This window comes from Uloborus diversus, chromosome 7 (genome assembly GCF_026930045.1).
Source record: "Uloborus diversus isolate 005 chromosome 7, Udiv.v.3.1, whole genome shotgun sequence".
NCBI classification, from domain to species: Eukaryota; Metazoa; Arthropoda; class Arachnida; order Araneae; family Uloboridae; genus Uloborus; species Uloborus diversus.
The window spans coordinates 100,199,054-100,226,451 of NC_072737.1; the positions used below are offsets into that span (position 1 = coordinate 100,199,054).

Sequence of the window (27,398 nt, forward strand, 5' to 3'; positions counted from 1 at the left end):
CTAGAGACGACGAGATATCTTTCTTTTTATCTGAGCGCATTTTTACAATGTCCTTTTGGCTAATTTCATGCTGCGATTTGGCTGTTTTCATAAGTTTTCCACCTAGCAACCTTGTAAACAATAACTTCTTTTGCCGGGTAAATTAAGAAAATTAAGTATGATGGTTATTCCGATAATCTGCGCATTTCTTAACTATTTACGTTATTAGCTCTGAATGCAAGTATTATTATACGACTAGATAGTTTTTGGTGATATTTTTTTTGTTGTGTGAAGTTGAAGATTCAACTATCTATCTTGTTTAGTAGGTAGCAGTAGCAGAGTGAAATTTGGAATTATTTGTTCTGATTGTTTATGTTCAAAGTAATTTTTTTGGTGATCGTTGCATGTCTAGTAACTTATTTTTTTACTTCTTTGTTATTGTTAATGTGGGCTTTTTAAAGCTCCGAAAATAATCCAGGGGTTGAGCAAGAACTTAAGATAAACATTTATTTTAAGAAGGCGCAGATTCAAGAAAACAAATGACTAACAACCAGGGTTGGCTTTCTGCCGGCAGAAACTAGTTTTTGCTGTGCCAGTGGCAGGAACTGGCAAAAACTGATGTCTAAATATTTGGTCGGAAAAATAAGTTAATATTGGCAAGTAAAATTCTGGTTTCTTCTTGAAGCATAAGATAATTTCAATCACAAAGAATTCAGATGAAGCACATAAGCAAGCAAATTACAATCAGTAATGCCTGTTTAATTCTGTATGTCACTCCTCTTTCTTAAGCACCCATATGATTTTTCGTCCTTTGTTAGATTAATCCAAACATTAGAGCATCTGCAATTGAAAAGTTCCCTTTCTAAATTAACCCCAGTTACTACATGGTGTACCAGTATAAAAAATATATAATTGATGAAAGTTTGACGAACATCGCTTGTTCCTTGATGCATTGCCTGCTAGCTCTTCTGTTGCTAGAATATTCTAAAGTTTCTCATTTGTGCATATTAAAATCAGGAACTTTAAATTTTAAAAACCATTTTTTCTAAGAGGTAACTGCAGGGTCCAAACAATGAAACATTAGATTTTGAATTGTGATAATGTTGTAATTAAATTGTGCTTTGGTTAACAATTAATTATTTTTTCCATGCATTTTCTATTGTATGTCAAAAATTAATTTTTTGTCATTTTGTGAATTTTTGCCAGTTTCTGCTGCAAGTGTGGCAGAAAGTGGTTTTTGCCGTGCGGGTTTTAACCTGTTTCTACCAAGGGTTTTAACGGCCTCGGCAGAAACTTGCCGACCCTGCTAACAACTCTTGCAACTTTCAACTAACTATTAACATTCTAGAGATTTCATATCTCAACAGTAAGTTGCCACTAAAACACAAAACTAAAGTTCAGTAATAACACCAGCAACAATTGATCTTGTGCAATTAATTCAACAGTTGTTAGTAATGTAGAAAATTTGGAGTACTTATTTTATTCTGCTTTGATCAACAACGGCACAGGGGTCCATTCATACCTAAGGAGACCAGACATCCTGTTTTGAAGTGACGGTCCTGTTTTCATGCAGCCTGTCCCGTTGTCCCCCGACATTGTGTCTGAACATAGAAATTTCCTGTTTTCTAAAAATTGGCAACTTATTCTAGCAAAATTAAAAAAAAAAAAGTGATGACAGATGAAATCATTCCCTTCACTCATTCCAAAACATGCAATGTAAAAGGCTCTATATAGCTCTTAGCGGAAAATCTTATGTACCCAGTGGCGGCTTGTGCCTTGAAAATGTGAGGGGACCAGATCATGGGTTACTCGACCACTGCCACCCGGGTTTTTGACTAAGCTTTCTTAACTTAACTAATTCATTTCAAAAACAGGTGTAAGCTCAGGGTGGCGACAGATCAGGGAAAAGTCAGGGAACTTTATCACTCAGGGAAAAATCAGGGAAATATCAGGGAATTTTGAAAAAATAACAAAAAATCAGGGAAAATTGTTCAAATGAAGAAACAAAAAAAAATTTTTCCTTGCAAAATGAAGTATTTTGATTCCCTATGAATTTTCCGCCAATTATTAGTTTTAAAAAAGTAAAATTAATGAGGTGCGATTATACAGTGCCAAATATTTGTGAATCTTTTTCCTCAAGGTCAAAATGTTCAATCTTAGGATGAGCTTCCTAAGATTGATTCTGTGTCTGTAAAGTTGTTTATTTTACCTAGCTTGAATTTTCCTTCACGCATTCCATGCTATATAAAATAAACAACCCTACAGGCAAAGAGGAAGTCGTCATTAATGACTTTGCTCCCTTGCTTTTACTCATTGTCTCAAAATAATTAGAATACTGTTATATCACGATTTCAAGAAAGGATTTTTGTTTTTTAAATTAATGCTGAAAAATCTTTAAAGTTATCACTCGGCATTTTAAATTTAATTGCTAAAATTAATTTTGACTTAAAATCAAATTAGTTTTTTTGCCATGGTTATTATTCGGGCAGTTCTCAAAAGGTGGGAACAAAAAAGTTAACTTTGAGCAATTTCAAAAATTTTCGAATTTGACATCAATTTTGATTTTATTCTATAGTATGCATACCTAGAACACAATATATGAACATGAAAAGACAGCAGGTATTTGTAAAAATTGTTAATTAGCAAATTAAATCAGCAATCTGTAGGTAACAGATTTTGGACATTGTTTTCCTGTAGGTAACGGATTTTGGACATCATCATAACGTAAGTTTCACCATTTTTGACAATTGTTAATCTGATTTTTAACTTTTCCAATGAAAATTTTATTTACTACTTTTTAAATTTTGCAATTTAATAATAAAGAGGATATTAATGAAATACTTGAATGGTTATACATGCTGCTCCTTACATTTAATAAAGTTTTGGAATGATTTTGAAGAAATTGATGCAAGGTTAAAAAAAGCTTCAAATTAAAAATAATACAATTGTAAAAAGTGACATCAGTTTTAATAATGAATATTTTTTCTAATGTCATAAGAATTAAAATGATGTCTAAAAAAATTATTGAAGAAAGAAATTCGTGTTTCTATTTGGAGATCGTTAAATTATGTTTCTAAAAGAAAGAAGAGAAAAAGAATTCTAAATTAATAAAAGCGGAAAAAAAAAAAAATTGCTAGCGCAGGTGATAAAGTCGCCAAAACTGGTACAGCTGACGATAAACTACATTTGTCAAATTGGAATTCCCCTCTGGTAACCTTTAGCTTATCGTATACTGTGTTGTCGCCAACGGAGGTTTGCTTGGCGATTTTAGCGCAAAATGGCTTTCGGTTCGATCATAAGCAGCCATGCTTCTACTGTAATTTATGTATTGTTCAATGTGTAACATATTAATTATGCAGAATACCAATGGATTAAAGAAGATAACATTATAATAACGTTTTTTATTGAGGTTAGAAGACAGTAGATCATCAAAAATTATGAATAAATGGACAGAATTATCGGCGTCAAGATCGTAACGCCATTTGGACATCTCACATGTACGTTTAAAAAAAATTATTTTTCTTCTAAGATACTGCATAAAAGCTTATGAAAACACTTTTAAACAATTAAAAATTGATTCCGAGGCTCGATAAACACCTTTAAAATGAAAACATCATATACTTAGTTCTCAAAAAATAGCATTGTAAAGATCGTAAATTTTGGACATGCATCGAATTTCAAACTTACTATTTTCTAAAATCGTTTACAAAGTGAATAATCTGTCTTTACTTTTGTTATTTGTGTAAAATATTAACAAAAAATTATTCAGTGTAAGATTCATACCTTTAAATTTTTTTTGAAACATATGGAAATAATTTTTAAAAAATTTTCTTTAATGGTACATTTGCTCAGTTAACGTTTTGGTATGTCCAAAATTGCGCCTTTTAGCAAAGAAAATATTTTTTAAGGGCATTTAAAGAGCATTTTTTCCATAATTTATGTCAATTCTTGTCTCTATACAGTATTATAATTTAACTCAAAAATTTTTGAGTTAATTAAAATGAAAGTTATTTGGTGTTGAAGCTTCAAAGTTGAGGTCTGTGTTTGCTCCCACCTTTTGAGAACTGCCCATTCCTGTTACTTCAGATTACTCGAAGGTTTTTTTTTTTCAGACTTTAAAACTCTTTTATTTTAAAACCATATACATTTTGAAATTAATAATTGGTTTTGCATTTCAATGTTTGTAACTAAAGTAATCTAAGATTTTTTTTTCGACAAGTAATGAAATCATTTGAAATCAAGTTGTATACATAAGTAAATATTTTAATTATTTTTAATAGTTAAAATGCTGAATTCATTCATTAAAACCTAAGCTCTTGATTAGAGAATAGCTCAGTATGACTGGTTGTTGCAAGATTTCAATTTGTTTTACATAAATATGTCTATTCTGCCATGTGCAGGTAAAGGGCAGAAACTGCACAATTTTCTTTTTTATTTTTGCATTTTTGCCATCTATGGTACGTTACCTTTATTGTACAAGTCGCTTATTTGATTTCCGCTAAAAAAAAAAGAGGCGCGAAAAACGTCTAATTCCAACACTTTCCCATTGTTAATACTGAATCCACTACACATTTCTTCAACTATCTCGAAAACTAATTTCTGCAGATACTGCCGTTTACCTGCACACGGTGCAGTTTTTTACGTAAGTAAAACTACATTGCTTCTGTATTTCAACTATCACTTGTTACTCTTGCAGTAACAATTATACTGCTTGAAAGTTCAGTTCAAGATTATTTCCATTTAAATTTTTTAGTTTTATCATGATTAGATATGTTTTTAAGAGTGGTTTTAATAAGTTCTTAGAATTCTTATGTTAACTGGTTCCTGGAAGTGAAGTATTTGTTTTAGATTTCCTAGAATATTTCTCTGTCGATAGTTTAATAACTATTTTTACCAAAAAAAGGAGCATCTTTTCAAAATATATTTTTAATTAACAACTTAAACCGTTTTAAACACTGCATTTTATTGCAATGCTTTTCAGGTAGAGCAAAGAAAGGAAACCATTGTCATTGGTAACGGAAATCCGGGAAATTTGGTGAACTTAATCGGGGAAAAATCAGGGAACTTTTTTTTCCTGTTCCTGTCGCCACCCTGAAGCTACAAAATATTTAAACAACTATAAGTAAATCACGGAAGATATTGATCTCATGTTTATGTCCGTGATTGCCGGCAGCGTGGTGCACTTTCACCCCCAGACTCCCCCCCTGCTTTCCTTAAAAACAAAACAAGCTACAAAATATTTAAACAACTATAAGTAAATCACGGAAGATATTGATCTCATGTTTATGTCTGTGATTGCCGGCAGCGTGGTGCACTTTCACCCCGACTTCCCCAAAAACTTAATCGGATAGGGAAAAGCTATAAAATACATCACGAAAATTAATAATCTCACGTTTATATCCGGTACGCTTTCCGGCGCTACAGTACGCCTCCTTGCAGCACCGGTAAGAGGTTGCAAAGGAAGCCCTTTCACCCCCTGGCTTTTCAAAATAAATTTTTAAAATCAATATTCATTTAATATTTTTATTAGTAATATTTTTAATCTTTTAATAACAAAAAATTTTGAATGAGTAAAATTTTATTTTAAGCAAGACCAAACTACAAAAGTGCCAAAATATTGTAATCAGAGAAATTTGTAAAAATTATAAGTTAATTAACTTTATCAAAGATAAAAATACATCTCAGTATTCGCTTTAAAATAAATAAAATAAAAATAGATAAAACTAAGTTAAAAAAAATACTAAAAATATATAAATTTAAAAAATTTGTAAAATAATCTCATCGATTTACATGCGGGTGTACCCATCTGCATATGAATCTGCCGGTGCTCATGGGCCAGATTCATAATTTTTATGTAGACAAAGAAAAAAATTCGAACTTTTTATTTTCTTCAAATTACTGATAACTTGTCGCATTTTCTTTAAAACTACATGACCAGTAATTTGAAATAAGTAATAATTTCTGTGTTACAATAGGAAGACATTTTTTGAATCAAAAAAAAAAAAATCTTTTAACGATATATGCCCACATGTACAACCTACAACACAACAAACAACAGTGGCGCAACTATAAAATAATTTTTAAGGGGGGGGGGGGGAGAGGATAGGGGCACAGTAGGAAAAAAAATATCATCAATTTGATTGATTTGATTTGCTCATCAAATTTCTCAATTTTGAAACTCTTAGTTTTAAAATCGCAATTTTAGACGGTCTTTTTGGTGATGTTAGGGGAAAGAAGGGTATAAAAGAATTTGTAGAAATTGAAGCCTTAACAAGCGGTTTATAAGCCACATTTATTGACGTTAAGGCAAGGGATGGGGCTCCGGGACTCTCCCCGATCATTTTTTTCTTTTTCATTTTTTGAAAAATAAAAAGAAATCAATTCCTCTTTCCCCATCCAATTTTTCAAAATTGCAGTTTTAGACAAACTTCGAAGAAGTTTACGGAAGGGGTTATGTAGCTTTCCCCTGGAATTTTTTTCAAAATTGTTTTTTCCAAAAACACTTTAAGCAATTTTTTAACAGTTTTAAGCAATGTTATAAGGTAGCCTTTCCCTGGAAAGTTTGCGAAATTGAAGTTCTGCAAATGAATAATGTGCAATGAGTAATAAGTGTTATTGTATCATTGTTATGGCAGCATAAAAAACATAATTTGATTTAAAGGAAGTTCTTGATAAAGCTTCAGAAGTAGTTAATTTTTTCCAAGTCTCATTGCTTCCAAATAACACTATTGAGCAAGATTTATGAAGGAGTAATCACAAATCTATACTTTTCCGTACAAAATACGCTGGCTATCTGAAACAAACACTTTTGAAAGAGTGTATGAACTTACAGATGAACTGAAGGTTTTTCAGCTGAAGATCTTCAGCCCGGTAGCAGAAACTGCGAGACGCGACATGGGCGTCGCAGATTTTTCAGCGATCTGCAGATAATTTTACCAAAGAACAAAAAGAAATAAATAAAAGAAAAACAACTTGGCAAAGATCGCTTGGAGATAGTCTTTTGACCGGAAAGGCGATGGATGCTTCAGCATTTCAGATAGAAACATAGTCGCCATATTTGGTCATTCACAAGATGGAAGTAGATAAGATGCTTAAGTGCCTAAGTTTTGAAAAACAAAGCAGAATTGGATGTTTTATTTACTAAAAACTAGTGAAAAGAACTAAAAAAGTGCAGCAAATCGTTTTTTGTTTAGTTTTTTAAAATAATTTCCGTGAAATGAAAAATTTTATATTTAAAGTTTCACCTTATCCTCATTGCTTCTGACCCAAAAGCGCTAGAAACTTTTCAACTGAAGTGTAGTCTCATGAGGATTTTTAATAATTTTTTTGCAACAAATTCAGAAATTTGTATCTTAATATTTGGCGCAGTCGCCATATTTGGTCATTCCGAAGATGTTGATGCGAAAGACTCTTTAATTGCCTACGTTTTCATAAATGGCATTGGATGCTTATTGCAATGCAAACAATTGAAAACTATGCAAAATGTGCCATTTTTTTCGGATAATTCTTGATTATTGTCTTGAAAATACAAAATTTTATCTTTAGAATATTATCTTCATTGCTTTAGAGACTAACATGCTAAAAACGAAGTATTTCATCTAAATTGTAATTTTTAAAGGATTTTGATGTAACAAATTCAAAAATCTATAAGCATGAATTTTTCGCGTAGACGCCAGTTTGGTCGTACGCAAAATGGCAATAGACGAGCCTATTGCTTAAGTTTCCAAAAAACAGAATTGGATCTTCACCTCAATACAAACTATTGAAGATAACATCATGTTTTTTTTAAAATTAGTTTCATGAAACATATGATTGTTATGTGAACAATTGTATTTGATCCTCATTTATTTGGAAGCTTTGCTATAAACTAAAACCTTCTTCTAAAATGCAGTTTCCTGCCAACTTCTCATTTACAAATTTATTTATTTATTCATTGAAAAAAATTTAAAAACCTCTTTTAACTTCCCATATTTAAATAATTATGTATTGAATAATTGTTTTTCATAGTGCGCAGAGTTCTATTTATTTTTGTGAAAGTAGTGAAAATTGCTCTCCCCCCCCTCTTTTTTTATACTTTTAAACTCGGCGACAGTGGTGGCTACTAAGTTTTTCAGGTCTAGTGGCCATTGGCCAGTTTTCAAAATTTTTGAGACTTGACCTTTACCAGGGACTTGCATATTTTATGAAAACTGGAACTAAAACTAATAATAACGCTGCAGATTATTTTCAACTGCCAAAAATAGTGTTGCAGACTGACTAGAAAGTTTCTAGCAGTTTTCAATGTTTTGCATGCTGTCGGTTGATATAATCAGCCTATCTGTTGCCTATAAAACTGAACCAAGCCTTTTGGAAAACTGAACCAAGTCTCTATTTTCATTCAAGGGGTGGGGGGGAGAATTATTTCTTTTTATAAGACGACAAAAGCACTCGATGCACTTCCCTTCCTTGAGCAATCAATTGAGGCCAAAGTCAACTCAAAACTAATCTACAAATGTTTCAGTTGAAGTTCCCTCTTACTTCAGTTTCCATTTGAATTCTTAAATTATTTTTTGAGAAAAAAGCAATCTTTTTGTTCTGACACCCCTTGGAAATGAAGAAGGCAAAACCTTATCAGCTTCTCTTCCATTATGGTGTATAAGAACTCCAATTTTTATGATGATACTTGTATTACTGTTTCAAATATAGTCAAACTAATAGCGGAAATCATTCAGCTGTGCCACCTTTTGAAGAGATTGGTACTAAAACTAATAATTACCAATTCACGGGGGGGGGGGGGGGGTGCATATGTAGTATACCAAGTTTTGCTCAAGTTCATGCATTACGTTTTGAATTAGAACATCCACAATTAATCAGTCAAATACATGCAAACAGATAGTTAGTTTCCAAAAATGGTTAAAACATATTCAGCATTCAGCATATCTCAAAATGCGTAAGTCTTAAAATAGGAAAATTTTCACATCATTAATTGTTCCTTCTATGCAGAAGAAAGCATTCGAATGATTTTTCATAGTTATCATTTAATTCCTAGATCTTTAACTTTTTGTCTTTAAGTCATAAACAATGATGGGGTTCCTTGAGGTAAAAGAAAAGCACTAAGGGTTCCGCGGCCTAAAAAGTTTGGGAACCGCTGATCTAGACTGAATGTTTTTTTCACTTTTTTATATGGAATGCAATATTGATTAAACATTAAATTTTGACATGCATAGTGCAATTCTTTAATGATATCTTATACTATTCATTCTTTGTAAAACAAGTGAAAAACAGTTCATCCGAATACGTTTTTTTAAAAATAATTTAGATGCAAATGAAATGTAATACCTGCCAAACTACTTGACTATGCAATTTCTACTATAAAATATCGACTGAAATTTTTTTTTACAAAAGAATGGGTTTGACCTCCCCCCCCTCAAAATGAGGGTATATGTAGAGATTTCCCCCCCCCCTCCTCAGGATCCTTACGTAATTAATGAATGGCCTGGAATCCCTTTTTAAAAGCAAGATGTCAGCTTGCCGTTGAAATGCATGACTTTTCTTCCATGAACTCGCATCTTTTTGCATTGAAAAGATAGGCTCATTGTAATCTCAAAATACATGTTTACAATATTTTTTGTTATTAGCACCTATATATATATATTTTTTTTTTCATAATTTCTTGCTGGTACCAGATTTTATAAGTAAGTAGTCCTGTATCATAGAATATTTTTAAAACTTGTGCATGTGTTGTAAAATTAAAACAAGCAATTTTGTTTAAAGCTTTAAAAAAAAAGAATTTGTTACATCGTGATGTATCTATCACAACATCGCTATGTAAGTCTGGCAATGCATCACAATGCAGAAATTCTTATATCACCTAGCTCTAGTAGAAATCAGAATGAATGATAGCAATAATTAAAGGGGGAATTTTCTGTGCTATTTCAAAAATTCTTACAGTGGTTATCTTTCTGAAAGTGATAAATAAAACATATTACAAACTTTTGCTCATTTAAAGAGAAAACTATGATTTCATTCAAACATTTCAAAGTGAGACTTTGATTTTTGAATAGTGATCTGAATTGTACAAGTTATCTAATTTTAGGCAAATAATTTCTGTACTTGTATCAATAATTGCTTAATTTTTTTGTGTAATGGCTCTTTCATTCATTTCTAGTTCTTGTTTCTTTTGATTTGTCTCCCCTTTTGTAATGTGGCTTCCAATAAGATATTTGAGCTTAGCCACTTTGTTGGATAAAAAAAAAATATATTTATTCTTTTTTTTACTGTGAACCTAACTGAAAATTCTTTCTTCTACAGCCTGTAGTAGATTAATTGATGCACTTCAAATGTGCTAAGCTACTTTAACACTTGTTCCTCACAAACTTCTCCACCATACTAGTAAATTTATGCTCTCTAATTTTCCCCATTGTCTTATGATGAACTATCCAATAATTTCATCAGCTGAACACTGTCTAATTTTAAAAGTTTCTGTCTTTTATATACAGAAGGTAAAACATCAAATAGGTTGAATTGTTTCAGAATATTTCCTTACATCATCCTAAGTCTGCATATAGTATCAAACTAACACAATAGTGTGCAAACAAACATAGCTGCATCACAAAAAAACTTGTCTTACCAATGCTTGATTGCAACAACCCTGCTTCTCTCATTTTTAACTGATCTTCATTTGAACTCTTTCAAGGACTTGTCATCAGTCCTGAGCTGCGTTGTACAAGCATACCGTATGGACTCGTGTATAAATAGAGAAACTTAATACAAAAAACTCAGGTTAAAAGTAAGCGGGTCTACTTATATGTGGGGCAGAATTGCCAAAAATGTTCTCAGAACAATTCTTGGAAAAAAAAACACTTGATAGTGATCATTTTCCCGATTCTAGCCCAACCCTTTTACACTGAAGCTAAAGAAGTAAATACTTACACATTCTGCTATAATTTTATATGGTTGGACTGTGAAATAAAAACGAAATAATTTCACGGCCGAGTACGCCGAAAGTGCAAGAGTTACTGTATTCACAAATATGTTCCTAATAGTCGGGAGCTAATGCTCATTTTTTTAAGGTAATGTAATATGGCTACAGTGCAAAATTTTATTGATATTAGTTCAAAATAAAAGCAATAATTAACACAAATGTAACAGTGAAATCTCACCCTTTACAAAAATTGCAAATGCAGAAGGGAACCTCTTTGTGCGAAAGTATAAAAATGTTCATCACATTTTATTTCCCTCCTTTTTCAGATGTTTGTGTTCAAAATAGCAGATTTTTTCAGAAAGTAAAAGCTTGACTTATACGTGTTTTTTCGATTTCCCCTGATTTTTCTTTTTAAAGTAGGGGGGGGGGGGGGGGTTCGACTTTATGCAAGTATATAGGGCAAGCAAAATAATATAATATGATTATCATTACTTCGAGTTATACCAATTATTATTTTGCTAGTTCTGTACCTCCGAGCCAGAGGAGCGTAAGTCAAATTATGATAATTTTACAGTAGAGAGAAAAAACTTTTCTCTGGCCCATGCAAAGGATGGGACGTGCCCTCTTTTAACCCTGGTAAAAAATTGAGAAGGAATTTTTTTAAAGAATTCTGTTGACATGGTTCGATGTAGAATAGGCTTCTACATACAATGCACTAGTAAACAGAAAATTGCAATTTTCGGACTTATGTGAGTCTGACTGTGAGGTACAGATTTTTAAGTTAAATATGAGTGCATTTTAAATGATGTGAATGATTTTTTAAAATCAATTTTAATATAACATTTTTAAAAAATTTCTCAACAAAAATAATGATTTTTCTCTAACAATGTGTATGAGTCAGTTACTTACTCTGTCTTTTTAAATTTTAGATTATGGAGCTGTGCTCTAACTATCGTTCCCAATTACAATCGTCAGATAGTGATTCTGATGGAAGTGAGAAAGAGCCGGCAGTTTGGAAAAGGGCTCCTAAAAAACAATCCAACAATTCTGAAAGAGCTACGGGATTCACTCAAATAAAGGAATCACCTGATAAGAAAGATGATCAAAGTACTGAATTGAACACTAAAACTTCTCTTAAAAGAAAGAGAAATAATATATGGTGTGAGGTTTTGGAAGATCAGATAATGTCAGAAACTTTGAATCATTGTGGTCTGAAAAATAAGCCAAAAAACTATAAGGCTCGTGGTGAAGAAAGCTATGATTATACGCTCAAGTATCAAGACCCTAGAAATGTCAAAGACTTAGAAAGGCGCATGTCAACGGATGAAATGTCGGAATCTTCTGATGATAATAATAGCATTTCTTCAGATTCCCACAGACACAAACGGAAAAAGGTTCGAAGAATGGATGTTGAAAAGGACTATTCAGAAGGTGGCTCAAAAAGTAGTTTCAAATATAAAAAAAATCTCTTGCGAACTGAAGAGTTTGTGAGGTTAACTAAAGAAGAAATAGAAACTGCTAGGAAGATAATTAAAATTTTAAATGAAAAGAAACAGTACATTATATGTAAGTTTTTTTTTTTTTTTTTTTTGTAGTTTATTAGAAGTTAATACTCTTTAAAGTAAGGCACTTTGTTATGTCAAAATAGTAAGAAAAACATGTGCATGTGTAAATAGAAGATTAAAACAAACAAACCGATTTCAAAGGCAGTTGCCCCCTTCGTTGGCATCTATCGAAGAAAAGGCTATTGTAAGTGTAACTCCAAAACGAATCAGTCTTCAGGGTTAGCTTGATTAAAATTGACTGTTGAGATATTAGACAATCAGTTTGTTTTGGGGGGTCTGGACTTTTCCCATCACTCTCAACTTTTTTTGATTGACTATAATCCTATGTATGTAGTACACAAATTAATAACAAGCAAAGGTAACAATAATTTCAGATTTAAAAAATCAACAAATAATATTCATTTTCTCTTCCTTCCCCTGCAAAATTGAAACATAAGTTTTTCCATAATGATGATTTTGAGAAAATTAAATGGTATTTTTTACTTTGAAAAATTCCTGTGTGCGCCACTGTAGACAATGCAAATTCGTGACCATTTAGTAGATTTAACGAAATGTAAGGGACTGCAAAAGAAATGTTACACAAGTATTTGAAAAAAAAAAAGAAAAAAATGCACATGAAACACTTCCATAAAATCAAACTCCTCTGGATGTCATAACACCCCAAAGTCTGCACTAACTGTTTACATGGTTTATCAGTTTTAGACGTACCAGGTTTTACCCGTACAAATGGGACTTTAGGGACTGTTAAGCATCGGCTACAACTTCCTTGCATGTTTCACTCCAAGGTCCCCCATACCTATCACTATTTGGTTTAACCATTTGAATGGGACCCTCAAGACAGCTCTGATTTTTTGATCCAGACCAGAAACCAAGAACTCCGTGGTCCAGTTCCCCAGAGGAATCGTTTCACTTGGAGGTCTCAGTAGCCCTGAGCATATTTAATGTCCCTCAGTAACTCCCCTGCATGACATGACACCCCAAAGTCCTCCACACCTACCGTTTGCATGGTTCATCGTTTTTATCCCTGACAAATGGGACTTCAGGGACAGTTAAACACCAACCCTATGCATTTAACATCCGTAGATAAAAGTAGGAAACAACGTTTAAAAGCACAAATAAAAGATTGAAATTTTAAACTTTTCAATCTTTTATTTGTGCTTTTAAACAATGTTTCCTACTTTTATCTATTTCATGCACAAAGCTCATGCTTTATAAATTAACATCTTTGCTAGTTCACCGTAACCACCATGCTAACTTCTCTGCAGTGGAAGGTCTGCAAGTAATCTTGGTTTTGAAAAATTTAAATTTATAACATGCATCCCAATGTTTTACTATACCAACTATAGTCTGCCATCAAAATTTGTTATCTCTTCACATAATTTCCATGTTCTTTCAAGTCTAAATTTTTAGTTCTGCCTTATTTGTCTGCTGTATCCAGTATTGCTTTCCCAGTTGATGTAATGAATACCCCAATGATCATTGTTTAACACAGGGCTTCCCCCAAACTGCGATCCGTGGACCCCTTGGAGGTCCGCCAACTGTTAATAGGGATCTCATGGCAAAAAAAAAAAAAAATAAATAAATAAATAAATTGGTAAGTTATAATTAATTCTTGGGTTCAAAATTCTACGAAAATCAATTAGTAGGGGCAAAAATGGACAAAATTATTAAGTCTTCATCATTCTGTGATTTTCCTTACAGGTAGTTATCTCATGGGAAAGCCCTTTCGCGATTGCCAGATTTACGTTTTTGAAGTTGGTGAAACATAATGTTCAACTGGCCAACATTTTCAAGGATGAAGATTGGCTAAGCTTTCGTAGTTGTCAGATATTGTTCATGAAAATGAAGGGGAAGAGGGTTCATGAAAATGAAGGGGGAGAGTGAGAATCTATTGCTACATTTTTATGGAAGGATGATTGATGTTGAATTATTTATTTGGTAATTAATTGTTTGCATTAGTTATAAAGAAATATTGTTTTGTTGTTTTTTAAGTTATTTAGTTAGTGTAGTATAATGTTCATTAGCATGTGCTTTTACTTTAGATCGAGTGGTCAAAATCCTTGGAATTGAAAAAGCACTAAACCTTTTGAAAATGACTGAACAAGTTGAAGAAAGTGGAGGCATGATGATAATGGTAATTAGCGATATTTTGAAGTTTTATTGAACTTTGATTTAATATGTAAGACTAGCAGTACCTTTATGGTGATGCCTATCTTAAATTTGAAAGAATTGCCTTAAATACCTTAAGATCTCTTCCTCCCATTGAAATACAATAAATGTGAAACATTTTCTGTGGCTAAAATGGGTCCACAACCTATAACCTAATCTCCAATTTTTGAAGATGGCAACGAATATTTATTTTAAAACCAACTTTTGTTGTACCTAACTATTTGGGAAGTTCGTTTGAAGGATGTGAGTAATAAAGGAAATAGGTATGTTTGGGAAAACCAAAATATGGCTGGGTTACAGCAACAACGGTCACTTGGAGATAAGTAATAGTTAGAAGTTTATATTTTACATTTTAAAATCAAGTTTAGTGTAAATATACTGCTTTTAAAATAATTTGGCAGATTATTTTTAAATTTAAAGGAACTTTAAATAGTGTTTTGTTTATTTGCAGAAATTTTTCTATTTTGCTTTTAGAAAGGCTTTGATGCCCAATTTTTTTTTAACTTGCTATGCCACGATCACATTACGATGATCTTGGAAATTAAATATCCTCATTCCTCACTACCAATTGCTAAAGGTGTAATTTTGTCAAAATTGGATTGCCCTTCTAGTGATTGTAACAAAGAACTAGTGGCGTAACTTCCATACCAGAATTTGCTGGAGCGTTTGGCTTTTATTGTCAACTGAACAAGACCTGACACACACGATACAATCTGAAAGTAATGAGCCTCACGTTATACTGACGCATACACTCCCTGCAGCTCGCTCTGCTTGACAGCGAGGGTGGGGATTGTTGGTTGTACAGCGCAATGTAGGTCAGTTGCCTCCAGTGGCGGATGGGGCAACATGAACCGACCCTGGCATTTACAGGCCAGCTGGCCCCTTAAGACTTGCTCCTTGAAGAGGAGACGCTCCCACCTTCCTTGAGTTTTTTTTTTTTTTTTCAGATGTAAAAGATAGAGCGGATACATCTTCTAGTTTTAGTAGGGAGTCATCATTAGAATTTGAGTATTCAAATTAGGAGAACTGCGTTTACGAATGTGGAGAAAAAGAATCAATAATACGAACACCTGCATAGTAAAAATTAATATTCTTGCCGATGATGGGGGGAGGGACGGGGATTTTCCCCCGGAATTTTCAAAATTATAGCTTCAAAATTGCATTGTTAGACTTATTAAATGATCTTGGGCGATGTTTGTGGGAGGGGGTATTTGGAGAATTCCCCCAAAACTTTTTCAAAATCGGAGCTCTAAAACGTATGCGTAAGCAATGTTTTGAAACACTAGGGGGGAGAAGGGCGTTCAGGAATTCTCTCTGGGCAAAATTTCTCAATTGAAGTTCCCAAAGCGACAATTTAGGTGACAATTGATGATCTTTGGGGGGGGGGGGGGGGGGCTATGTTTTTTGAAATTGAAGTTCTTGTAAAAGTGTGTTACCTATAAATTGCATCCCCCTCCTAAAGTCAATACCTGAAGGTCTTATGTGCAATAACGATTGATGAGCAACTTTTCACGCGATATGGCGTGAAAAGAGAACGTATAATTTTGATGAACGTCTTTAAACTATCTTTAACAATGTTAATGAGAGCAAAGATCCGGTGTCCCCCCCTCCCCTCCGGGAATTTTTAAAATTAATTGTCTTAAAAATGCATTCTAGATGATCTTAGGCAATGTTTGGGAGAGAAGAGGCTCGAAGGTCTCCAAGAATTTTTTCGTAATTGAAATCTAAAGAAAGGGATTGTAGGTCTTCTTTGATACCGTAAAGGGGACCGACAATTCTTGGGAAATTGAAACTTAAAAAACGTTATTTCTTCGACTTTCAATGACGTGAGGGGGAGGAATTTTCGGGACATAATATGGAATTGAATCCCATAAAACGAAATTTGAGAAGACCTTTAGTGATGCTGGCGAGCGTGTTGGGAACAAAAAATTTTCCAAGTTAACTTTTAAAATGCAGTTTTTGTCGATCTTTGGTAATGGTAGTGGGTGAAGCTGTTCGGGGACCTTCCTTCGGTAATTTTTCGAAATTTGAATTCTAAAACGCAGTCGTAGATGGTATTTGCTGATGTTACCAAGGGTTCAGGGGCTCTTCTTAGAAATCTTTTCGGGATTGAAGCCCTAAAAAAGAAATTTCATACCATCTTTGGTGATACAAGGGGGAGGAGAGATTCGATGACCTCTGAAAAATTTCTTAATTGTAGTCCTAAAAACAAAATTTTAAATGATCCTTAAAGATGGTGTGGAGACGCTTCTGCAGGATTTGGGTGATCACTCTCCTGGAAGCTTTTCGAATTTAAAGTCCTAAATACGAATTGCAGGCCATCTTTGATAACGATAGGTGATATGAGATGGGACTGGGTTCCGATTTAGAAACTTCCCCTGCACTCTTTCAAAATAAGTTTTAAATGCGTTTCTAATCTACCTTGGAGGTGTAAAATGAAGGGTAAGACCGGAGGATGTCTCTCCCTTCCGCATTCTTTGCTAAGTCCCTATCTTTTTATTAAATTATTGATACAAATGTTATGGAAAACCTCCCCCCCCCCCCCAGTATATCTTTTCAAAGTTCATTTTAGTTCTTTGGTTTTTTTCATAGTGAAATTTTCAATTTCCAACCTGATGTTTGAATTTGTTTGAAATTAAAGAGTTTGAGATTCGTTAAAATGATTTTTTAACATTTTGGACTGATGTGGTACTTTCCAGGGTCACCAGGTCTTCTCCCAACTTTATTTTACTTTAAATATCTTCCAGCTAGAATATCTTACAAAGTTTTATTTTACTTTCGTTTCATACATTCAAACACTTAGTATTCAGTACGTTACAATGTTTTGAATCTCCCTTACTGCATTTTAACTTTTTTTCTATTTAAAATATGCTTCAGCGGCCCCCATGAAACTGCTGTTATTATCTAGCTATTCATTCATTGTATTAAATTGAAACTTATCATAGGTTTTTACCATGTACTGAATACTTTTTTTCGTTGATTTTTTTTTTTTTTAATTTGTCAGAATGTCTCGAAAAATTTTAGCTGCCTTTAGTTAGGTAAATTACAATAAATAACCGTGGATGTTCCTAAAAAATATTTAAAGGTTTTAATTCTTTAATAGTCAAGGGTTGTATTTTCTTTCAAAATTTTGTTGAGAAAATATTTTTTGTTACTGGAATTGAACTTGGTATTTTGTTACTTCTATTTAATTTTTTTTTAAATACTGAGAAGGTTTTCTTTTTTTTTTTCTTCCAACAATTGGCAGTCATGGTTCTACACCTGCCCTGGAGGCGGCCCTGCCTTTACGTGTTCATTGTCCCCTACAGACTATTATTACAGGCAGTTGTTAGGGCCTTAGAAGGTTCTGGACAGTTAAGCAACAAAGTTATTATTCGGGCGACCGATGAATTTATAGACACAGTAAAGCATCTTATTGCTTACAGCATAAGTTTGCAGAGTTCTTTTTCTTTTTTTCTTTAAATTTTACAACCATTACTTTTCTTGCAGCAATTTTCTTATTAGTCGTTTAGAAATATGCCGGGTTATTATAATGTTTTCAGATATATTTATTAAGTTTTTTTAAGGAAAAAAAAATGGGAAAAAAATCTGTTTTTTTTAAAAATTATTCAATTGAAAGTTTGAATGCGGCCCAAACCGAGGCGGCCCACCGGGCATTTGCCCGCCGGCCCCATCCGCCACTGGTTGCCTCCCAGCTTTTGGAGTGGTACCATCAGCTTTCACAGTAACCCCTGTACGGTAGTGCGTGACACGTTGATATGGAAAGTTCGTCAGAGCAATGCAAAGAGATCAAATTTTGCTTCCTGTTTCCTTCTCAAATGTTCGTAATGCTTCAACAGGCGTTTAGTGTCTGTCCTATTTGCAAATAGAAAAGTGGCACGAAGCCTTTCGTAAGGCCGGGAAGTGGTGACTGAGGAACCCCAGTCTGGACACCCGTCCTGACCCGTACTGACATGAATTTGCAACGAGTGTGAATTTTTGAACACAAACTAGTGTTGGAGTCTCTACCAAATAGCAATAGCCCTGGACTTATCGGAAACAACGGTGCAACGCATGGTTACGGAGAAGTTGCACATGCAGAAAGTCTGCGCGAAATGTGTGCCGAGAGTTCTGACTGAAGAAGGTCCGAGTCAACGCTCCTGTGGTGCCCTAGTTTTCCTACAGTCTGGTCTTGTTACCTTCTGACTTCTTGTTTCCACTATTAAAATCAGCGCTGAAAAGGAAACGTTTCGACTCCATCGAGGACATCTAAGCATATGTCAAGGCAGCCCTAGCTGATATCCCGGAACAGGACTTCAGGGATACCTTTGAGTCATGGAAAAGCCGCCTACAGAAGTACATTGTTGCAGGAGGTGCCTATTTTCAAAACTTTTAGTCAGCTGTACCAATCAGCTCAATAAATCTGTCTTTTTAAACAAAGGCTCATTACTTTTGGATTGTACCATGTATGTATGCTATGCAGTAAATGTGGCACTTTCAAGAAAACCCTATAAGTATATTCAGTAAATTACCGCCCATTAGCCAGGGCTAGACCAGACCAGACGAGTGACCGTCTGGTCTGCTAATTCTATATTAGCCAACCAGTTTGTTTCGCACTCTTGACTTCCTTAAGAAGTTTTCCATCTCCAGTTCAGTCACTTTCCTATGCCGGGCTGATGAGTGCTAATAAGCACGAAACTGCAGTCCTCGGCTGGAAATGACTGAGCTGGCGGTGTATTTTACGTATTTCTGCTTTAGCCCTGGCTAATGGGCGGTAATTTACTGAATATACCTTGCCTCGCGTTCAATCTTCGAGTTGAATCGAACCATTGCTTCGGTCACTCGTCTGGTCTGCTAATTCTATATTAGCGACCAGTTTGTTTCGCACTCTTGGCTTCCTTAAGAGGTTTTCCATCTCCAGTTAAGTAACTTATCTATGCCGGGCTGATGAGTGCTAATAAGCACGAAACTGCAGTCCTTCTCCTGGAAATGACTGAGCTGGCGGTGTATTTCGCCTATAAGTAGTCATTCGGATACTTCATCGAAATTGCTAGTTTATTTGAATGATACTCAAAATTATATGTTAAAATTTATCAGGCATAAAGAATTTAAATCTGACATGTTTTTCTGATGCAGATTTTGCAGCTATTCGAGTTGATCGCGTTTCAGTGAGTGGAATGTTTTTTCAAATTAATAATGTTTCCGTATTCTGACAAACGTGTTAAGCAAAAGTGTGTTTCACTTTCAACTATGGAAGCAGAATAAGTATTATTAGAGATGAACCGAGTAGCACTTTGGCCGAGTACCGAGTACTCTGTCTTTCACTACTCGCCGAGTTCCAGTTATGTTTTAAGAAGAACCACCGACACACACGTGATGAATTTCGAACTTATTGGAATAGTAGTATAGACCTCCATGTCCATAATAGTTTTTAAAACAAAATTCCAGCTGAATTTTAACTACGTATTATGTAAAAGTTTTTTTTTGTGTCAAAAATTTTACAAAAAGGTAATTTTTAAAATTAAAAATAAACAAATAAATAATAAGTATGATTAATCAAGTTGGAATTAAAACAAATTATATCAATCTATTTTAGTTCTAGTCAGGGGTGTGCACAGAAATTTTGGGGCTCATCGCACTTTTTCCTGAGTCTCCCTCCATATTGTTTACCTCTATATTTCATGCCTGGTTTAAAAAATATTGGGCCCCCTTTAGACTCGGGACAACAGGTGTCCCTTCTTCCCCCTTCTTCATGCTCCTGATTCTAGTTCGCCAAACATAATAATATAAAAATTTCATATTTTTTGTACTGCTCCATTTTTAATAAAAAATTTTTTATTAACTTTGCGGACATTAAAAAGATTTACTCCATTGAAGTATAACAAACTTCATTATTCTCAAAATTTAAATTTGACTTGTAAATAATTGCAGTATATTATATAGTTGCACTCCTTTATTAATTCTAAAATCTGCCTCAACAATATTCCGTTTTTTACCACTACTTAGTATTGGCTGAGTATCGGATCAAAATTTGGCCGAGTACCGAGTAGTTACCGAGTACTCGGTACGTCTCTAAGTATTATTAACTAAAGCTGCAAAGGAAATGATTTGAAGTGAAAGTATATGAAATTCTAAATGTTTCTTAAATTCTGAAGTTTTGTATTGCAATAACCAGACTGCTATTAGTTTTTCAAAGTCACGTGCTTAGAATCATTGCAGGAAACATATAGACATAAAATTTCATTTTATTAGAATCTTCTGAAAGGATAAGTATTGGGCATTAAATCTATAAGTAGTAAACAAAATAAAGCTGACATTTTTACAAGAAATACAGTTAAAGAGAAAGTTGTTGATTCTTGTTGAAAGGTGTTTTCTATTTCATTGTTTAAATTTTTTTTTGTGCAAATTTTGTAAGTGGTTAAGTATTCCTTTTTGTAAAGGAAAAGGAGGCTCATGAGAGGGCTGAATGTTGGAAATATGGTAATATTCTCGCTGATCATGGACGCCCATATTGAAGGGCAAATGGGGGCTCAAGCCCCCCCCCCCCTCCTAGAAATTAGAACTTCCTTGCTTTTAGTACTTTGCAAAAAAAAAAATGTAAAAAAACTTTCTCCAGCCATTAATGAATAAGTCATTCAAAATGCAAAATTTTGGTTACTCTAATCTGTGCTGAAATCGGTTTTCATAGGGAAAATATCCTGCTAAACCACTAGGAAAATATCTAAGCCCCCCCCCCCCTTAAAATTTTGCATATGATCGCCCATGCTGTTGATGTGCCTCCATGTAAATATTTTCTAGAAACTAAATTTGATTTGGCATCAACATTAATATGCTAAAACTATTTTTACTTATAAATCCAAGAAGGAGGACAATTTGCACGCAACTGAGTAATCGCAGTAATGATTTAAGCTACAAAACGTCAATGAAGTGGTTGTTGATTTGCTTTGTTCCTCGCGAGTAGGTGCATGTAGGTGTAATTTTGTAATTAAATGCTTGGGTGGCACGATTTTCATTTTTTGAATTGAAATAGTATTTTACACAACTGCCAACATTTACTGGAAAAAAATCCAGAAGATATTTAAAAAATCCAGTAGATGTTAAGGACAGATTTTTTATTGTTAGTTAGGAGATAAAGGAATTTTTTATTATCCTTCTTAGTACAACCAAATGTTCCTTACATCTTATCATAATCAAGAGAAATTATCAAAATCGAGGAATCTCCCAGAACAACCATTAGATTTGGCAGGTATGATTTTATGTGTCTTTAATTTAATAATTTTTTATCAATGTATTATTGGCAAAATTTTGTAATTATTCCAAGTATATCAGTTCATATTTCACATAATATCCTGCCAACTGTGATGGAAATTTCCAGCAATAACAATATTAAAAGTGAATACCTTTCTTAGAATCAGGCACGAAGGAGAACACCAGGTGGAGTCTATTTCCAGCTGCTCAAAAATGACAAGGATGTCACACAGGAAATGCTTGACAAAATTTTTGAAGGGGAAATGTCAGCTATAGACCTAAAGAAGCACTTCGCAGAACGCAAGAAACAAAAAGCAGAGGCAAAAAAATTGCGAAGTAAGGCTGTATTTGTAGTATTTCTCATTGTAAAAGTTTTTTGTAATTATTTCGTAATTTTTCTCAAACATTTGTCAATAATTATGCAGAGCTTGCGATTTATTATTTATTTTTTAATTTAAAAAAAGTGATTAATTTTCTTATTTTTTTAAACAGACTTCTAAAATTTTAGATATTAATTATGCTATATTTATAAACTTGCACGATATTTCAAAAATGAATTTAAAAAAAAAGTTGTTTTCATACAATTTGAACATACATGACTCAAATCTCATTAATACTTTAAGACGGTGATTATCAACCTGCGGTCCTCGAATAGCTAGAAAATCTATCCATGTCATTTTTATAGCTGTAATGAAGTTAATAAAGAAAGTTTTTGGATTTATCTAATTTCACCTAATATTGTTGTGAAAATATAATTTCTACCAGATGTGGCACACTAAGGATTAGGAAGGGTACCAGGGTGGTCCTCAGTGGTGAAAAGATTGGGAACCACTGGTTTAAGTTACTTTTTTACATAATATTTTTTTTCTATTAGGGTCGGTCAATAAATAGTCAGACTATAAGACGGATTTTATTCGACATTCTTCAAAAATACTGACCGAGATTGTTTAAACACTTATCTCACTGAGAAATTAGTCGCATAATTCCGTGCTCATAAAAGTCCTTTGGCTGTTGCTCAGGGTTCGAAAATATCGAAATATTTTTATATATATCTGATACTTTCAATCAGCTCTAATCAAAGTCTTCAAAATAATTTATGCATCCTCAAATCACTCTTCCTTTTCTTATATTATTCTTACACTATGTAGATTTTTAATTCAAGTTTCTTTCATTATTTATATCTAATATTTCATTTAACATTTTTCTCAATTTTTATGGAGTTAATTTAACATTAGCTGTTTTACTCATTTTTGCTCTGTTAGCTTGAGAAATAAAAAATATGCATTAGTCGGTGCACAGTCATAAGACATTTTCTTTTTTTTCTGACCAATGTTTTATATTTAATTAAGCACTCTTAATATGAATTAAATTTGTTACATTACTAATAATTTTAAGAGATTATTATGAATAAAATTAAGGTTAAAAAATATAGTATATTACTTTGTTACATTAATGATGTATTAATACATCATAAAACTACAGTACATAACTTTTTGGTTATTTTTAATAGCAAATGAACAATATTACTAGGATTAATATAATTTTTATACTAAAATACCGTAGTTAAAAACATAAATATCGAAAATATCATGATATTTCCAAAATAAATATCGGATATATATCATATTTATCGGCGAACCCTGCTGCTGCTGGAACCGATTACATAAACACTCCTTTACTTCATTGTCCGAATGAAATCATTGTCCCCGAAGTGCCTTCTTGAACTCCCCATAGATCTGAACTATAAGAGGGAGGTTCAAGACTTCCCATTTAAATTTCAACAAAAGTTCCTTTAGCTGTGTGTGGTCTAGTGTTGTTGTGCTGCAAATTGTCTATACCACTCCTTAACTCTTGACAGAGACATCATGTCCCTTATAAACTCTCTCTATTCGCCAATGAATTTCACTTCCTCCTACATCTGTTGTCAAAAAATGCACAAGGGTAATTTCATGTGACATAACCGGACATTTTGAGTAGTTTTGTCAAAAGATTTTGTTTCATGATAACAAATATACAAGCTAAAAATTCTATTTTTGATAGCAACAGTAAAGACTTGTCATAAGAAGTGTGTTGATCATCTAAAGTTAGTCAGTTTGAAGAAAATAATTGAACAACATGCGATAAAATGCCCGTGACAGAACGGGACCCATAAGGTTACTGTTCTGTCACCGACATTTTATCTTGTATTCATCTATTATTTTATTCAAAAACGATAACTTTAATGTTCTACGGAATTCTTATGACAAATCCTTACTGTTGCTATCAAAAATAAAATTTCTACTTTGTTTTATTTGTATTTATAAAACAAAATATACCGAAAAATGTCCATTTCCACTAGTGATGTTCCGAATATCCGTATCGGTATCTGCGGATATCCGAGTGAAAATAAGGATCTGTATCCGTATCTGTTACTTTTTTGGCGGATCTTAAACGGATCTTTTCTATTCTAAAAATTCTTAAATATTTAAATTAAAGATTCTTGAATTCCGTTTTAATTAGGTTTTATTCCCTTTCTAAATTATAAATTATGATTTCCGAAGTCAATTCCCCCCCCCCTCGCAGAAAGGAAGGGGTAATAAGTTTTAAAAGTGTGTATCTGTGTGTCTATTTGTTGCATCGTAGCTCCTAAACAGATGAACCGATTTTGGTAGTTATTTTTTTCATTCAAAGGCGACTTGATCAAAAGTGTTCTTAGCTTGACCTCGTTTTTGTAGAACTTTAGTTACTGGAGATATTAATTAAAAACCGACTTAATGTTTTTTACAATTATGGTAGTAAAAACTTACTCATATGTTAAAAATATTGGCCCTAATTGAAAGAACGAAGTTTTCTGTGTTTGATATTTATTTTGAACTTCCAAGTTATATACAGTAGGAGCTATAATCTTGTTAAGTAAATTTTAATGCTAATCTAAGCCTTTATACGCGTGATCGGTAGCGATTTCATAGTCGGAAGACAAAGAGAAAAAGCTCAACGATTTAAAATTTTTATCTCCTGTCGTTTCACATTTGTTAACAATATGTATTCCTATCCGCGAAATTCATCTTAATATGAGGTCGGCTGTCTGGGGGAAGTTTTTTTTTTTTTTTAATTTTTAATTTAATATTGGTTTTTGTTATTGTCCTGGGGTTTGTGTAATTCTTCATTTTGGTTTTTCTCGGCATCCTTCAAAAAAAGTCAGACTAAATTATCTATTTACTAGTTGTAAAGGTGTTCCTGGCTCTGTTACTTCGTCGGTCGGGGTAAGTTGGGTGCAAAGGGTCAGCGCGGCATTTACATTGAAATAAAATGTGGAAAATTATTTCTAGCCTGTCCAGAAGCAGCTTTACACTTTTGCTCCTTTATCCTACATCTACCAGTCTATCTAGAAATAATTTTTCATATTCTATCTAAGCATTAATGTAGCGCTGACCCATTTCTTCCAATTCCACCTCAATTTTAACGGAGATTTAAAGAGTAAATAATTGAGTCTTGTTTATATTTTCGCCGTAGATGACATTTTTTGAAGAAACAGTGCCATTACCCTAACGGGAATACTTTCCGTAGCAAGTTTTACACTTGGGTAGTTAATTTGGGTAAAAAAAATTGAGATCCGTATCCGCGGATCTTGACACTAAAGATCCGTATCCGCAGATCTACTTTTTTAACGACCCGGCACATCACTAATTTCCACCAAATGGAATGGCCCACTACACCCTTCTGCTCTTCTTTCAATGCCTCCAATACATTTTGCTTTCCAAAATGGAATAACTGGACCTGTCAGTTGTACAATCATGATATTTTTCTCCTCCCTTCTAAACGCGAGATGCCCTATAGCAGGTGAAATATTTGCAAATTGTGTTTGCCACATCAGAAAATATATTTCCAGTTCCTCTCAATTTTTCTCAATACCACAGTTTAGGTGTAATGTCCTCTGCCTTGTTATTTATTGACTGACTCTCATTTTAACACCCTGGCATGTTTTTCACTACCTATTAAATAAAATCAAAAGTCAAGGTTTACTTCATTACTTAGAGTTATGAAATCAATCTCAATTAATATATCCATACAGTCTACTAATCAAATTAGAATAACTTTTTTAATTATTTCATAAATATTCAGAAATATGTTGTGATCTGAGGTGAGGTAAGAAGTTAATTTTTTTTAATAAAATGTAAAGTTTATGGTGTCTTTTAAGCAAGAAATACTATATTTAACAATTACATTTTCCATACCCATATTAGAAAATTATTAATCTTTTCTTTGTTTTTTATTTCATTTCTGAAGGATAAAAGCAATATTTCAAGGTCCTGAATAATTAATTTGGTTTTAAAGTATTGAAATTTCACACTCTGTGTGAACTTGCACATCATAGACATGCAGAGAGGGACCTAGATAGCTTAGTTAATTGAAGCTAACGTTATGAATGGAACATATTTTATTTTTAGAACAACACATTCTAAAATTGCAAAATAACTTTAAAAAAAAAGGTTTTTAAATTTGTGATGCATAGGGGTGTAGCCAATAACATTATTCTTTATTGATGATTTTGAATTTATAGATGCTCGCTTCTGAAGCAGAAAAAAATAAAAGTTGAACATATATTTGCAACAAATAGTGTTTTGGCCAAATGTTGAATAGTCAGTCGTTTTCTTCATGTGGAATAGGCAACCAAATATCAAAACTTCCCAAAATTCTTACTAGTTAAAGATTCAGTGTTTCTACAGCTGCCCCAAAATGATTCTTATGCTGCATCTTGCTGCAAAATGTTTATTTCTGAAAATTTTGTGTCAAATCACATTTTGTAACAAATAAAGTAAATTTGAAATTTCAATAAAGCTCCAAACAAACTAATTTTTGGGATGAAAGTAGACAGTTAAAACACTTATTGCTTCTTTATTTACAATGATGTAACATAGCAGGAAAAATATCAGAAATGAATGAAAGTTGTTAGTCATGCTTAGCTTGAAACCAAAAAAAAAAAGACGGATGTACATTAGTTTCTATATATTTCATTTAATGAATTTTATTTGAAATAGATTAGTTAGCTTGTGGTTTTGTATTTTATTAGTGGAAAAGAAGTTACTAGAAAATGCAATTTCTCAAACATCTGAAAATAAAGAGAGAAGTGGTGAACATGAATCAACCGAAATGGAGGTCACAGGGCTACTTGAAGAACCAAATGGAATAAGTAATGAGGGAGAAACAAAAGCTGCTGAAATAGAAGATGGAGAAATCCCTAATTGATTTGCAGTAAAATGATTCATCTATGTACAGTGTTTTAAGCCATTTTCTGAATTGAAAGTGTAAAGCTCATTATTTGTAATTGTTATTCATTATATGTGAAATAAAAGTTGTATAGATATGTTGCATTCATATATGTAAGTAGAAAAGTGCATCATTATAAAAAGTTAATAATTAAGCTTGCTGGCTCTAGTAAATAACTATAACTCGCCAAAATTATTTTTAAACATCGTAACTTTTCGAGTTGTATTCTCTTTAATCAGAAAACAATCTGCTGAAAAAAAATCCCACTATCTGCTTACTTTCCCCCCTGTTATATTGATATTCTTAAA

The 27,398-nt window shown here is 33.0% G+C and overlaps 1 protein-coding gene across 5 annotated transcripts; it reads left to right on the top strand.

Moving 5' to 3' along the window:
- Positions 1-27,173, top strand: LOC129226564 (phosphorylated adapter RNA export protein-like). 5 transcript variants are annotated; one of them, XM_054861178.1, is made up of 5 exons: positions 1-137; positions 11,812-12,448; positions 14,490-14,581; positions 22,005-22,179; positions 26,894-27,173. In XM_054861178.1, the coding sequence occupies exons 1-5, from the start codon at positions 48-50 to the stop codon at positions 27,067-27,069; spliced, it is 1,170 nt and encodes a 389-aa protein (XP_054717153.1). In that variant the 5' UTR covers positions 1-47; the 3' UTR covers positions 27,070-27,173. The 5 variants fall into 5 exon arrangements, with proteins under 5 accessions (XP_054717153.1, XP_054717156.1, XP_054717155.1 ...); XM_054861181.1 differs by having other exon boundaries at positions 24-155; XM_054861180.1 differs by having other exon boundaries at positions 87-216.
- The last annotated feature ends 225 nt before the right edge of the window (positions 27,174-27,398 follow it).

What these genes read in the sequence shown, in the direction of transcription:
- LOC129226564 (XM_054861178.1), top strand. Translation starts at nt 48, where the DNA reads ATGTCCTTTTGGCTAATTTCATGCTGCGATTTGGCTGTTTTCATAAGT. An exon ending in AAAGAAACAGTACATTATAT is followed by an intron (nt 12,449 to 14,489) that starts GTAAGTTTTTTT and finishes CTTTTACTTTAG; the next exon opens with ATCGAGTGGTCAAAATCCTT. An exon ending in GTGGAGGCATGATGATAATG is followed by an intron (nt 14,582 to 22,004) that starts GTAATTAGCGAT and finishes TACCTTTCTTAG; the next exon opens with AATCAGGCACGAAGGAGAAC.